Below are 13747 nucleotides of genomic sequence, written 5' to 3' on the forward strand. Positions count from 1 at the left end.
ACAAATAAACCCTTTTAATCCAATATATAATCACTTGAGAAATAAACTTATCCAATTATCCCATCTCATGATTTGGCCCATGTATTAATTCAAACTCTTTTAGATTAATGTTTCAGAATTGCATACCATGGTTAATTAAAATCAAATGTGTAGCATGTTTGGTATCTATGAACTCTCCCTATTTGTTCATTTATATTCCATTTTGCTAACTCTGTGACACATTAGTATTATAAAGAATCTTGAAGGTTTTTCTCCAAAACACACGCAATCACAAACGCAAATGGCCTGCTAGACTTAATTTGTTTTAATTTAATTAGCAATGTTAAAGAAAAGTAAACCGTTTGACCAGGAAAAGAAAAGATCAAAAATCAAATGCACATTAGGTTCAAAAGAGAAAGGATATGTTGAATCATGTGTGAGCAATCTTTTACCGGTGATGAATCCAGGAAAATAATTGCTCCACATTCCATCATAATACATGCATCACTTTGCTTGGGAAAATGATGATGATGACGTGTTTCACTTCAGTCTAAATCTTTTACAGATTAAAAAAGTCATGTAATTTCATAGCAGAGACCCCCCCCCCCCAACCCCATTTTATTAACAAATGAGGAGCGGAAGGAAAGGGTGCATGTACAAACACATAAGGCTCCTTGTATTGTCCTGTGCACAAAGCCACTGGCACACAGCCACACACTGGAGAAACAATCTAATGCCACACTGTACCAGAAATACATGATATACTTTCAGAACTGCATGGGTAAGATCATAACTTGTCATCATACATGAAATTTCATCATCTGCCAATGACAATAAAAAAATTATTCTCAAACCATAAAAGTAGTGGTGACAAAAATCAGGCAGTTAAAATGAGGGAATGGTACCCTGAGATTAGTGCAGTCAAGGCCCTTAGGTATTTGCTCATTCTGTAATGGGAGCTTTGGTGTGGGCTAAGAGATCCCCAATCTTGTTTATGCTTTTCAAGTCACATCACTTGAAATCAGATCCACACTGTGAAAAAAACTGAACTTGGAAAATAAAACAGTCGGCTCATTGGCCAACTTGATATTGCGTCACCGGGCTGAAGTTGGAAAAATACTTCTTGTTCTTTTTTTTTGCCTGAAATGGTCTCTGAACTGAAAGCTTGAATTGAAGTATGTGTTGCATTATTATAAGGTAGATTCACTGCCTTACAAAGCATAATTATTAACCATTCGATCACTAAAAATGATACGATATGTAGTAAGGCCAAAAAATGACTCTCGTAGCAATTCATTATCTTTTTGTACTAGAAAATTCAGTTAGTTTTAAAAAGAAATATCACTTATTCCGTGTATATTGTGTTACAGTGAGAACTGCAAGTGATACCAATGGATATCAAAGGCAAATCACACACAACATCCTTTTAAAAATTCCTGAAAACAATTCACATTGTAGCAGCCTCATAGTATGCCTTGATAAATGACGCCACCTTGAGGACAAAGAACCAAAACAGCAGTCAGATCATATTACACAGTACAATCTGACCACAATATTTTTGAAAACACCTGGCCACAAACAAAAAGCGCATGATGAGCTAAAAAAACAACACAAAACACCACTGGAACATCTCAGTAGCTTCACTAAACCTGCTCACAGCAAACTGTGCAGCTGAGGGATTCTGTTTCACAGTACCTTTTTGTAAAATAAATAAATACAAAAAAGCCTTCAAGTAAAGAAAGATATAAATAGATATTTTCAATGGTTTGCTGATAAGTGAAGTATTTCCCCTCTTCATCTGTCACCTGAGATCCAGAACTGTCGTTTTCGAGTCTTTCACCACAATGTGCTTGCAAATCTGCAAATAGAAAAGGCCATTTTTCACTTCTCTAATGGCGTTTCACTTTTGATGTCAACACTCACACCAGAAGGTAGAACAGTACAGATGCTGATTTTCATATTCACAGTTGAAATAAATGGTTCTTACAGTGAACAGAGGGGGGTCTTTAGAGTGGGGGTGAAAACCTTTCAATCTGCATCCGGCCACTTCTCCCATTCCAGCACTGGTCAGTCGGAACACTCCCGTGCTGAAGCAGAAAAATTACAATCTCAATGATATAATATCACATCACAGCATTTATTTCCATCAAGTGGTGCATCACTTTTTATTTCCTACATGGTTGCTTGAGAAAGCTACAGTACACACTCCATTAATTAGTGTTTGAAAAACAGTTAACAAACATATACTGCATCACTGCAATAATGATCCAATCATAGACTCTTAAGCATTTGCCTATTTGTATCCAAACAGCAATTATACTTTTTTAGCTGGGCAGTATAAAATGTACATATATCATTTAAATATTCATTTCTTTTAAACTTTTTTAATATTATATATAAAAAAAATACATATAATAATATTATATATCCATCTATCCATCCATCTCATTTCTTCATTACATTGCAGCAATCTGGACATTAAAAATGTTACTGCATCCAATGTTACTGCAGAAGACAAAATATAAAATATATTTGCATGGTGTAGTTCAATCATTGTCAAACGGGAGACATTCATTGAATTTATTTGCCTTGAATAAATGTTGGTCTTTAACAACAAGAGTACTGAAATGATTCATGGAGGTTTAAATGTATCACTTTTCAAACAATCAAAAATCTATTGTTAAAAAAAACACATTAATTGGCATTGATTTGCAGTAGAGCTTTATAGGCTGTGGATGGAAAAAGCCTTGAGGTTGTGTGAACACAATGCAGGGTGTGGGAGTTTTGTGAGTGTTATACTTACTCATTATGTTTAGGTGCGCAAACAATGGCGATGGCCTCAGGTAGCATGAGCTGATAAGAGCTGTGTGTGTGTAGATCCACGCTGGAGAGGAAGGCCGTCTGTGTCGGGTGTGTCTGGGAGTTAAACATGCAAATATTCATATTAACACCAGTATTATTCTCCTTATTCTCATGCAGCCATATATTAATTCACCATGCAAAATGAACAGCAGGTGACTTGGAGACTATGGGCCAGATTTACTAAACAGGGCAAATTAGTATGAAACTGCAATCCCATAAAAGCAGAGATGGAAGTGCAAAGTTCTGCGGATGATCTACTGATAATGCGCAATTAAAGGTACACTTTTGTACTTAAAATTAACAATTAAAAATGAGTCAATACATCAATCCTTCCAAAACGTGTTTTTATCTTATCCTGATTCACTATGGTAAGCCTACAAGTGTTTATATTTAAGACCAGGCTGGATGATTTTCTCTGGGAATTGCGTACATCTATCACTCGCCCGTGTGCGCCTCGCCATATCCGTAAATAGAGAAAAGTTGCTCCGTCTACTTTGACGTGCGTATGGTGTGGGAGTGGCATAGCTTAGTTGTCACATGAACAAGAAAGGTTGACATGGAGCACGCTAAATCTCAAACTGGAATCACCAGTTAAAAAAAAGAAAGAAAGTCTGTTCGAAAAAAGAGATTTGTAATTCGCCCTCATTCCCATAGTACCCAATTTAAACGTCTTGCGGCTTAAAATTCACTGTTGCCACCTATCTCCGAAACCAGTCATTTTCGAGCCATTGAGAGTTAAATCTGCACTTCCCATTTTGCTCGAATTTGCCCGCTCTCTTCTCCCAAGCGACTCACCCTCTCCGACTCTCTGGTGAAGCGCGCACTGTGACGTACGTAAAAAAAGACGCAAACATCAAGGTGCAAACTTCGTACTACCAAAGACAGCCTAAAAAGCATTTAGCTCTGTAATGTTTTATTAGAAATGACCAGGCCCATACAAAATCTGCAGATTTTTTTTCCCATTTTCATGAGAGAAATATGTAGAATTGGATTAAACAAACAAACAAAACAAAAAAAGTTTTAGAGTAAATAGATAATTGGAGATTATTCTCTTATTGCTATAATAAAATCGCCCAAATTATATTACGTGTGAATGATGGCTACTCAAATTGTGTGGAAATCTTGTGGCACTTTCTGCAGGCTCAGATTCTGTGTGGGTCTGACAGCAAGATTTTCACCTGCATGACAATAAGTGAGAGCCAAAAAAAGAGACACACTCACATGGATCCAGCCCAGGGTCAGGAGGTTATGATGGTCCTGGAAACTGAACAGCTCTTCCACGTTCTCCATGTCACAGTAGTCAGGACCGGCGGACTGCTTGGGGACGATCACATGGGTCAGCACAAACTCATTGTGCGTCTGCGGGACAACAAAACACAGATTTCAGTTTGTCTATTAACACACTGCATATCAGGCCGACACAGCATCCCACAATCATACTATGTGTCCTCTGACAAGTCAACTTTATTTATATAGCGCTTTTTACAATACAGATTGAATCAAAGTAGCTTCACAGCTTTCATGATAACATGAAAATAATACAACAAAGTTTGTTTCTAGAAGAAAATTGCATCATCGTCCACCTTAAGTGAGGCAGATCAATAATATTGTTGAATATTAAATGTCCCCAACTAAGCAAGCCAAAAGCCAAGGCGACAGTGGCAAGGAACCAAAACTCCATCAGGTGACAGAATGGAGAAAAAAAACCTTGGGAGAACCCAGGCTCAGTCTGGGGCCAGTTCTCCTCTGGCCAACGAGCGAACAGTGTAGGATTATGATCCAGGCAGCATTACAGGTCAGAAGTCAGATTGGATCAGAACATTCTGAATATTATACAGTTATCACGCCGGTATGGAGACGAGTTTATTGAGGATACAAGTTAACAAGTTGAATGAGGTGAACAATTCATTCTCTATGGGACCTGAGCAGCAGGTTCACATAGAAGATTTTTGGATTGACAGAGAGGTGAAAAACAAGTGATAAGAGTGCAAAAAGAGGATAAACTTGAGACAAATTAGTGTCGAAGCCAGTCACTGTAGTATATACAGTAGATGGATTGCAGGTGGTTGGTAAATAAGAAACTGAAACACTGTAAAGCCCATGAATAGTGAGACTATTGCATGTGTGGTGAAAGTACCTGTATGAAGAGGTCCACATCCACACCTAGTATTTACAAAGATTGTGCAACACCTAAGCTCCCATTTTCACAGTGAACGAGGAGGACTGTATATAAAGAATGTTCACAATTGACTATTAACAATCATCAAATCATATTCACGCTCACTTCCAGGGAAGGATCATAATGATTCTGGAAATTCAGCTTAAATGCAGCCTTAGTCACTGATGGAACAAAAGAATCTCACACCTACAGAGAGCAGGTTTGCATCAGCTGAGGCCTTACCAGTTTTCCACAGAGAACGCCACATGTCTCGATTCCTCTCGCCGTGTTGCTGTCAGCCAGCAAAAGGAACCTGTAAGTCAGGTCTCGTGGGATTAAAACCCGCCTCAGGCCTTCCACACGCTGGCCTAGAAACACACAGGAACAAACTCAGTCTAGTACTGCTAATAACACAAGTGTTTGATCATGGTCAGTGAGACAGGCAAAATAAAACATGTATCATCCTGAAGGGGTTTATTTTGCATTAATGACTGTCTGATTGTAAGTTATCATGTGTTGATGAATGAATACACTGTTTCAAATTTTGGGGTCAGTAAGTTTTCTTATTTTTAATAGTTTTATTAAGCAAGGATGCATACAATGGATCAAAAGTGTCAGAAAAAGATATTTATACAAAATATTTATATTTCAAAAAAAATGCTGCTCTTTTTAACTTTCTATATATACATTTAAAAAGGTTGTGGTCTTGGAGATCACAGTTTTCCCAAAAATATTAAAGTGACAGTGACAGTGACAGTGACAGTGACACGTGACGGCCAAGTATGGTAACCCATACTTGGAATTTGACCTCTGCATTTAACCCATCCAAGTTAATGCACACACATTAGAAGCAGAGTAGTGAGTAGTTAACACACACACTGCAAACGTGAATACACACACCCAGAGCAGCGGGCAGCCTTTGTGTGGCGCCCGGGGAGCAATTAGGGGTTAGGTGCCTTGCTCAAGGGCACCTCAGTCATTTCCCACTGGCTCTGGAATCGAACCAGCAACCTTTGGGTTACCATTTCAACTCCCTAACCACTAGGTCATAGTGGTTCATTAAACACCGAATCGGCATATTAGAGCAAGTTTTGAAGGATCATGTGACATGGAAGAGTGAAGTATGGCTTGGCTTCTGAAAATTTATTTTTGCCATCACAAGAATAAATTAAGGCAGCTTTTATTTACATTAAGAGCAAATAGCAATAGTTTCTATTTAAACTATGTAAAAATAGCATTATTTTCTTAGTGATATGCTATTTACACTAAGTGAAAATAGAGATAGAGAGCAGTATTTTCTTTGCAACAAGTGTAGATAGTAGTTAGATACTATTTGCACCTCAGTATTTTAATACATTATAAAACAGTATGCAATAATAACATATTGAGTGTAGCCACCCTAAATGATTATATTTATTAAATAAATGCCACCTTATTAGGACAATAAAAGCCCTCCCTACACCTACCCGATAAACACTTTATTATTAAATAACCGTTAGGCACTTAATTCCAATTGTCACATATTTTTTTCATATTTCTTGAAAATAAATGCCTTTCCAATCTGATATGTGATGGGAAAAGGGAGTAGAACGAGTTCGGCAAAAGGCGGATTCGAACTCTGGTTTCAAACTCACGTCAAAATTATCATGCAAAATCATGCTGACCACAAACAGTAGTGTAAATAAATGAACATTAATTATGTGATTATATGAGAACATAAACAGAGCAGCGGTCAAATATGCAGTTTAACAGACAATCCATAAAAAAAATATATAAAAAAACACAACTGACTAAAGAGAGCATTGTAATGAATAAGCAAATAGGAGCTAAATGAGGGCACTCACTCTGTACAGCTGCTAAGGTGGCTGCTGGTTTGGGGATGGGGGCCGCTGGTTTGTTACGATTGGGGTCAAGGCGTACATGGTTTCTCGGGGTCTGGGATAAGCAGGACCCGTCGGTTTGTTCAGGCACTTTGGGGACAGCCTCATCCCTGCGACTGGCCATCTCCTGTCTACGCAGCTGGTCCTCGAAGAAGCGAAACTGTTCGGACTCGATTTGCATCTTCCTGAGCTGTGCCACGCGTTGCCGTTCCTCCTCCATCAAAGACATCTTCTGCAGCCGTTCACCACACGTGTCGACAGCCATGGCTTGAGTCTGCACAAATAGTCACAAACACATTATGACTGGTATTCACGATAACGAAGTGAATCTGAAATTTGATTAACAGGCGTTTAATCAGCAGTGATAAAATTGCTCAGTCTAATGTACCTGACTCTTCAGATATTCACTGTGTTCTTTGCTGTATTTCTCATGGAGAAGTCTCTTCAATTGGTCCTTTCGTGGAAAAGCAACCTCCTGTAATTTCTGAACATAATGAACAGATAATGGAACAAACATTAGGGGTTGTGTTACAGACAGCGAGTACCAGATCAATATGTGCCAGCTTAAGCTTTCAGGGACATAATGATTTTTCTAAAGCTGGGAATAGAGACACAAACTACATCTTTTTTTGTATTTAAGGACCATCACGAAACATTAAGATCATTAGGTTAAAGACCCCATGAAATGAAAATGTTTGTGGCTATTAGTCACTGTCCGCTACAATTGAAGCTATTTATATGCTAGTGGACAAAACAACTCTTTTGCAGATATTTAGCTAAATTTAGACAATTTTTCTCCAAACCAAAACATTGATGACTCATGTTGCACTAAATATTTTGGTTCAATAAAAATCTCAATGACCTTCAATAAAAGCCTTTTTAGCAATACCACTTGCAACAGACTAGCAATTATAGCAAGTAGCTTATCATGGTTAATGGTTTTGACGCAAACATCAGGGTATTGAAACGTAGGTATTGGATATCTAGGTACTGGAACCTAGAAATGTCCCATCTTTTAACGCCCCTTTTCAATAGGAAGACAACTGTTCGTCAAGGCATTTCATGGAGTATTTAAATATCCTAGTGAACTGATAAATGAACATAAGAGGTCCATCAGGCACAAAACAACAGAGACCAAATGCATTTAAACATCCATAAAATAATAAAACATACTTAATCAGAAATGTGTCTTTTAAACAATGTTTGAAACATCAGGTGACAAGGAACAACCTTTTGACAAGTCATTTTCATGTCAGCATGTTGAAATGAAAGCAGAACATGTGCCTACAGAAGGCAAAGCCACCATGTGAGCAGCTGGGAGCCTGACAAGGCCAAGGTAATTGAGCATGATGCTAATCAGATTTACAGTGGGCTGAGCGCCACAGGGCTCCATCAGTTCCTGTGAGTAACATGCCAAGGGCTTACCTTCATTATCACTTGCTTCTCAGGGACGTTGCACTGCTGATAGTCCCTGTGACTGGGGAGTTTCTCAACAAATAAACTGCACAGGAGTGAAATAGGAAAATAGAGCTGAGGATTGATGGCCGTGAATTACACAATGCATATTATGGCAGAAGATATGAGGAAAAATTAAATTGAAGACAAAAAACAAAACAAAAAGGCTGTGACCCTACATCGGACAATCGATTTGGAAAATTAAATAATTAATTAAATAAAAACATACGTGATGAACTTATTGTAGAGGACAAAGGCATTCTCCAGACTGCCCTCCTCTAGATAAACAGCTGCCATACGCTCCATCTCCACACCAGAGCGAAAGTAGCGTCTCGGGGCGATGTCTTCATTTATTTCAATGTTATAGCCCATTTTACTGAGGGCCCGTACACGCTCCACTGCCGGCAGAGTGACGTCAGTGTGATCCGGCTCGGCCGCTAACTTCTTCTGCAAACGGAGATGACAACAAAAACCACAATAACACAGAGCAGTGGCATACCACAAGTCTTGAAGACCCATCTGCGAACCATGAGACCATGGTGACGTAATGGACAAGCGTTTTTTTTGTTTTGTTTTTTATCAGCTACGAAATACTATTGCTGATGGTTACATATAGTAATGTTTTTTTGGACAATTTAGCCCTCTAATTTCAATACTTTTTAGGATTATTTTTGTGTCCTGCTCATCTTTTTAGATTTAGACATTTAGAAAGTGTCAATCTGGTGAGCCACTTTATAGCTCTGTCAAGTAAAATTGCTCTAGATAGACAAAGTGAACCAGCATCTGTCCCAGTACGCCAGCGACACAGGGAATTTGGTCCCAAAGACATCACAGGCCTCCGACTCACACAACATAAGCTCTGTTCATCACCCAGCTAGTGCGAACCGGAACACACGGCAGCACCCACGCGGAGTTCGCTTCCAACTCCCAAACTAGTGACTAAACAGAGCCTCTGTTTTAGGGTCACTGGAAAGAGTGGGCGTCTAATCAACATGCAGCAGGACACCAATGGACACCAATAAGGGCCTGCCAAGCTGGTAGACTTGCTGGATATGACAGCTTGCTTGACTTTTGAACAGTATGCAGTACGCACACAAAAATCTGCGAAAGATGGAGGACAGCCAAATTAAAAGTCTCTGGGGATTCTGGGTGGCCAGAATAAGAAGACTATTTTGATCACGCATTCACGAAGAGGGGAAGCGAAGTGTGAAGGGGGCTACATCCGTTCTTCCCTCTCGCCCACTCCAGGATGGAGGGATCTGAATGACGGAGCAGCTGCAATGGGAATACTAATGGGAGTGAGTCAGAGGAAGCCATTCTGTCCCTGCGACCCACCTCCGAGTGATATCAGCTGTCCCCCACCACCCTCCTCCTCCCTCCTCAACGCCACTCACCAGTGTGCTGAAACTGAAGCCCTGGTCCATGGTGAGTTTACGACGTTGCTTTGCAGGCTTCGATCCTCCCTATGCATCCATCTGTCATCTCCCAAGATGATTCCAAGCTGAGGAGCAAGAAACATCATATCTGGCATCACAGCAGTGCTATTAAGAGGCCACTGGGTCGATACCGCCTGAGTCTTTTTGTTTTCAGTTACTCAACACTGGATTTGGCTACAACTCCATGCCTTAGAATTCCTAGTTTATTCTTCCTAATCTATTAACACGGTTACCGTGCCCTGTGCATTTCCATGGGGATTATCGAATATAATTCAGCATCCTGGTCCAAATAACACGGTTATTCGTTCCAGAATCTGTGCTACAGTTGCTATGACAGCTTGTTACCATGCAGCAAAATATGGTGACTCATGGATATCTTCAGCTGTGAAAAAAAAAAAAAAAAAATCCTTGGTGTGCTTTTTCACTTAGCACGAAAGATAGGTAGATTGGACAGATTCTCTCTCCAATACACTTTGAAAGCTGAGAGTGCAGTCACAGTGCCATCCTTTTGCAAATTAACAAATGGAAAAGGTATCACCACCACAGAAGAAAATAATGATGCACTGTTGCACAGATGCACTGTTAAAATGAGATGTGACAGATTTAACACTGAGCAATCTCTCTTAATCAGAGCCTTGTATAATGTACATTTGCATTTGATTAGCTAGATCATATGAATATAATATATAAGGTGTTTAATATTCAACATTTTTGTAAACTTATTAAAGAGCAATTTCACATTTGCTCACCAAATAAAGCAAATGATTCAGTATTCCATAATGAATCAGCAATTGTCTGAATAAAAAAAAAATCATCGCTTACTCATCCTCAAGTTGTTCCAAACCTGTATGAGTTTCTTTCTTATGTAAAACACAAAATAAGATATTTTGAAGAATGTTGGTAATCAAACTATTGACTTCCATAGTAGGAAAAAAAATAATAATAATACTATGGAAGTCAATGGCTGCCATCAACAGTCTGGTTCCCAATTTTTTTTTAAATATCTTCTTTTGTGTTCAACAGAAGACAGAAACTCATACAGGTTTACATGAGGGTGAGTAAATTATGACAACATTTTCATTTTTGGGTGAACTATGAACCCTTTGAGCTAAGATTTTGACTTTTAAGAATAAAAAAAACAAATGCCAAAAACACCAAAAAATGTCTAAAAAAATAATGGTATGTGCTATGGACTGACATTCAAAATGCTAATTTATTATAGTGTTCTGTGGAAGTCTAAATAGAGATTCTAAGGTTAAAACACAAGCATGTTCAAGGAGGGATGAGCAGTTCTTCAACATATTTTAAGAGCCAAGTAAATTAAAACCATGTCTACATCTGCAAACATGTTTGTATTAGGTATTAAAATACAATTACTATGACTGCGTCTCACATCAACACACACAATATTTGACTATTAACATAACTATTGTGTTCTAGGTTTGTCTAGCTATCAGCTGACCTGACCTGTATATGAATAAGTTAGGCTGTTATACTGTTTATTAGATACACCATTTACACAGTGAGTAACTGTATGTAAACGTAATATTACACTAACATAACTTTATTTTATAACTTTATTACTTTCTAATATCCTCTAAATCACGACTTGCCTTTAACTTCTGCTTTTCTCCATCACTAAAAAGTTATGACACAAATGCATTTTTATATGATCAACATCTAATGTGCTAAAACCTGGAGCTCCTCCAAGACAAAATCAATCATGTTAAAATGACAAAACAATCGAACAGCATTATGTATAATCAAGCATATCAAATATACAAATGACATTGATTTTGTCAGTGATATTTTTCCCACCTGACAAGATTGCAATTGCAATTTAATTTAATTTAAACACAAAACAGTAATAATCATATAGGTCTAATTTAGTAGCAATAGCACCAAAAAATAAATGTATAACTACATACAATAAAATCCTCACCTGCGGGTGAATGGCTGTTGTGATCCCATGCTCCACATTCCTATAATCGTCACATGTGGCACATGCTAGAATCCAGCGCGAAAACAGGCAACTCGCGTAAATAAAAGAGCAGGTTTTTATTATTGTCTAAAACTCTCGGCCTTTTGCCTTTGTGCCTCATGAAAGCTTTGTTCTTTTTGGCATATACGCGCAGGACTAAAATGGCTGATTGCTGTCTTTCTGAGCGAATAACCCTTCGATGTCAGATGGTTCGCCCGGAGCTCTGTGAGAGTGTGTGTGTGTGTGTGTGTGTGTGTGAGAGAGAGAGTTAGATAAATGCCGCTGAAGCAGCTGTGCTGTGAATGGCTGTGTTTCAAAACCTCACGAGCCGCCCATCTAGACATCATCCGGATTCTCTATGATTCTCTATTCTCAGATACTTCTGATGCTCATTGTCCAAAACGATTTCTAGTTCACTTTGAGAAGCAACCATTGTGACAGCTATAGGGGGTGGGGATGACTGGACGATGCATATCACGACATTTACAAGCTGACAGATACCATTAGACATTATTAATTTTATTCAAGCATATGGCGCGATTATGGAGTCCACGGTCATTCATTTACATTCTAAAGAGAGTGTAGCCTAATGATGGGACACGCTTGGATGGTTTACGTATTTTGTCAAATGTTACGCTACCAAAAAAAAAAAAAAAAAAAAAAATACCTTTGTATTTTTATCCACCAGATGGGGCACAACTCCTCCAAATCGCCAAATTGCATCTGCGCAGGAGGTCTACTGATAGATGCATTAAACAAAGTAGGCTAAATCTCCTTTTAAATAATAAACATTATACCTCTATCAAAGCCCGTTTCTGCAGAAGTTGAGTAAAAAAATACGATTATGTAAACCATAAAAAAACGTGTCATGACAATTGGCCTATTATATGAGCTTGTTTTTTTTGTAAAGTTGCTTATAAAGATGGGCAGATGCAGGTTTATCTATCTATCTATCTATCTATCTATCTATCTATCTATCTATCTATCTATCTATCTATCTATCTATCTATCTAATATGTGAATCATAAAGAAACAGATCTCATGTAGTAGGCCTATACAATAACATCAGCCTGTGAATTCTAAAGGGATATGTCATGAAATAAGTTATTTGACAAGTGCCAACCTTAAGAGAACATATGCTAATATTATATATCATAGTAGGCCTAATATTAAAATGTTATTTAGATTTTTATTTTATTTTATTTTAATTGTGGTAGTTGAATATAAGTTAACTTTCTCATAAATGTACCAAAGGCAAAGGGATCTGAATAAAATTTTATCCTAAAATGTATAATCAGATTCCTTTGATAAATTGTGGTTTGCCAAGAAATGGGAAACTAGGCTATGAAGGCATTATGAGTAGGCTAAAAACTGCTAATTTGTAGCCTAAAATCATTGCCATCAGAATGACAAGTCCTTGTGTCATTGTTCAAGATAGTCAAAAGGCTTAGTCATAGTGTCAATAACAGTGTACTCTGTCAGTATTTTCAGATGAAAACTATGGCTTCAGTTTTGATGAAAATGATTGAAAATGCAAAAGACTACACTTGTATGGCATATATACATTTTAACAGTACAAATTTACACATTACTCTTGATTGCAAGAGACTACAGGATTCAGTCACACATTTAGCCTATAATGTAAAATGCAAGTGGACTAGCAATATAGTCTACTAATATAACATTAGAGTATAGCCTGCAGTAGTATAGTGAACATTGTCTGATTACCATGTTCTAAACATCTGAATGACTGAGGACACAGTTGTTCTCCCAACATTCAACTGTACCTTTCGACCCGCCTCATAAGGTCATGATTGAGAACATTATTTCCCTTATTTCATCAGAACCCTTATTTCATCAGAAACATGTCTACAATCTTGGCCTTTTCTACCTCATTTTGCCTCTGTGCCTTCTTTCACCACACATTTTTACTCTTCTTCTTCCCGGATGTCGGCCCTGTTTTTTATCCTTGTTCTTCCATTGGCAGAATTTGTAA

General features: G+C 38.1%; 1 protein-coding gene across 3 annotated transcripts; it reads right to left on the reverse strand.

The window, feature by feature from the left end:
* Positions 1-628: 628 nt before the first annotated feature.
* Positions 629-12123, reverse strand: stambpl1 (STAM binding protein-like 1). 3 transcript variants are annotated; one of them, XM_084434885.1, is made up of 11 exons: positions 11713-12123; positions 9729-9835; positions 8564-8781; positions 8305-8380; positions 7268-7363; positions 6844-7153; positions 5243-5367; positions 4063-4200; positions 2783-2895; positions 1967-2066; positions 629-1837 (listed from the first exon to the last, which is right to left on the reverse strand). In XM_084434885.1, the coding sequence occupies exons 2-11, from the start codon at positions 9756-9758 to the stop codon at positions 1781-1783; spliced, it is 1263 nt and encodes a 420-aa protein (XP_084291011.1). In that variant the 5' UTR covers positions 9759-9835; positions 11713-12123; the 3' UTR covers positions 629-1780. The 3 variants fall into 3 exon arrangements, with proteins under 3 accessions (XP_084291011.1, XP_084291012.1, XP_084291013.1); XM_084434886.1 differs by lacking the exon at positions 9729-9835 and having other exon boundaries at positions 11713-12041; XM_084434887.1 differs by lacking the exons at positions 629-1837; positions 1967-2066; positions 2783-2895 and adding an exon at positions 3407-3664 and having other exon boundaries at positions 11713-12009.
* Positions 12124-13747: the final 1624 nt, after the last annotated feature.

The sequence above is a fragment of the Rutilus rutilus genome, assembly GCF_951802725.1.
Source record: "Rutilus rutilus genome assembly, chromosome: 16".
Taxonomy (NCBI): domain Eukaryota; kingdom Metazoa; phylum Chordata; class Actinopteri; order Cypriniformes; family Leuciscidae; genus Rutilus; species Rutilus rutilus.

What these genes read in the sequence shown, in the direction of transcription:
- stambpl1 (XM_084434885.1), bottom strand. Translation starts at nt 9,758, where the DNA reads ATGGACCAGGGCTTCAGTTTCAGCACACTG. An exon ending in CTCTACAATAAGTTCATCAC is followed by an intron (nt 8,381 to 8,563) that starts GTATGTTTTTAT and finishes ACTCCTGTGCAG; the next exon opens with TTTATTTGTTGAGAAACTCC. An exon ending in AGAAGCAAGTGATAATGAAG is followed by an intron (nt 7,364 to 8,304) that starts GTAAGCCCTTGG and finishes CATTATGTTCAG; the next exon opens with AAATTACAGGAGGTTGCTTT.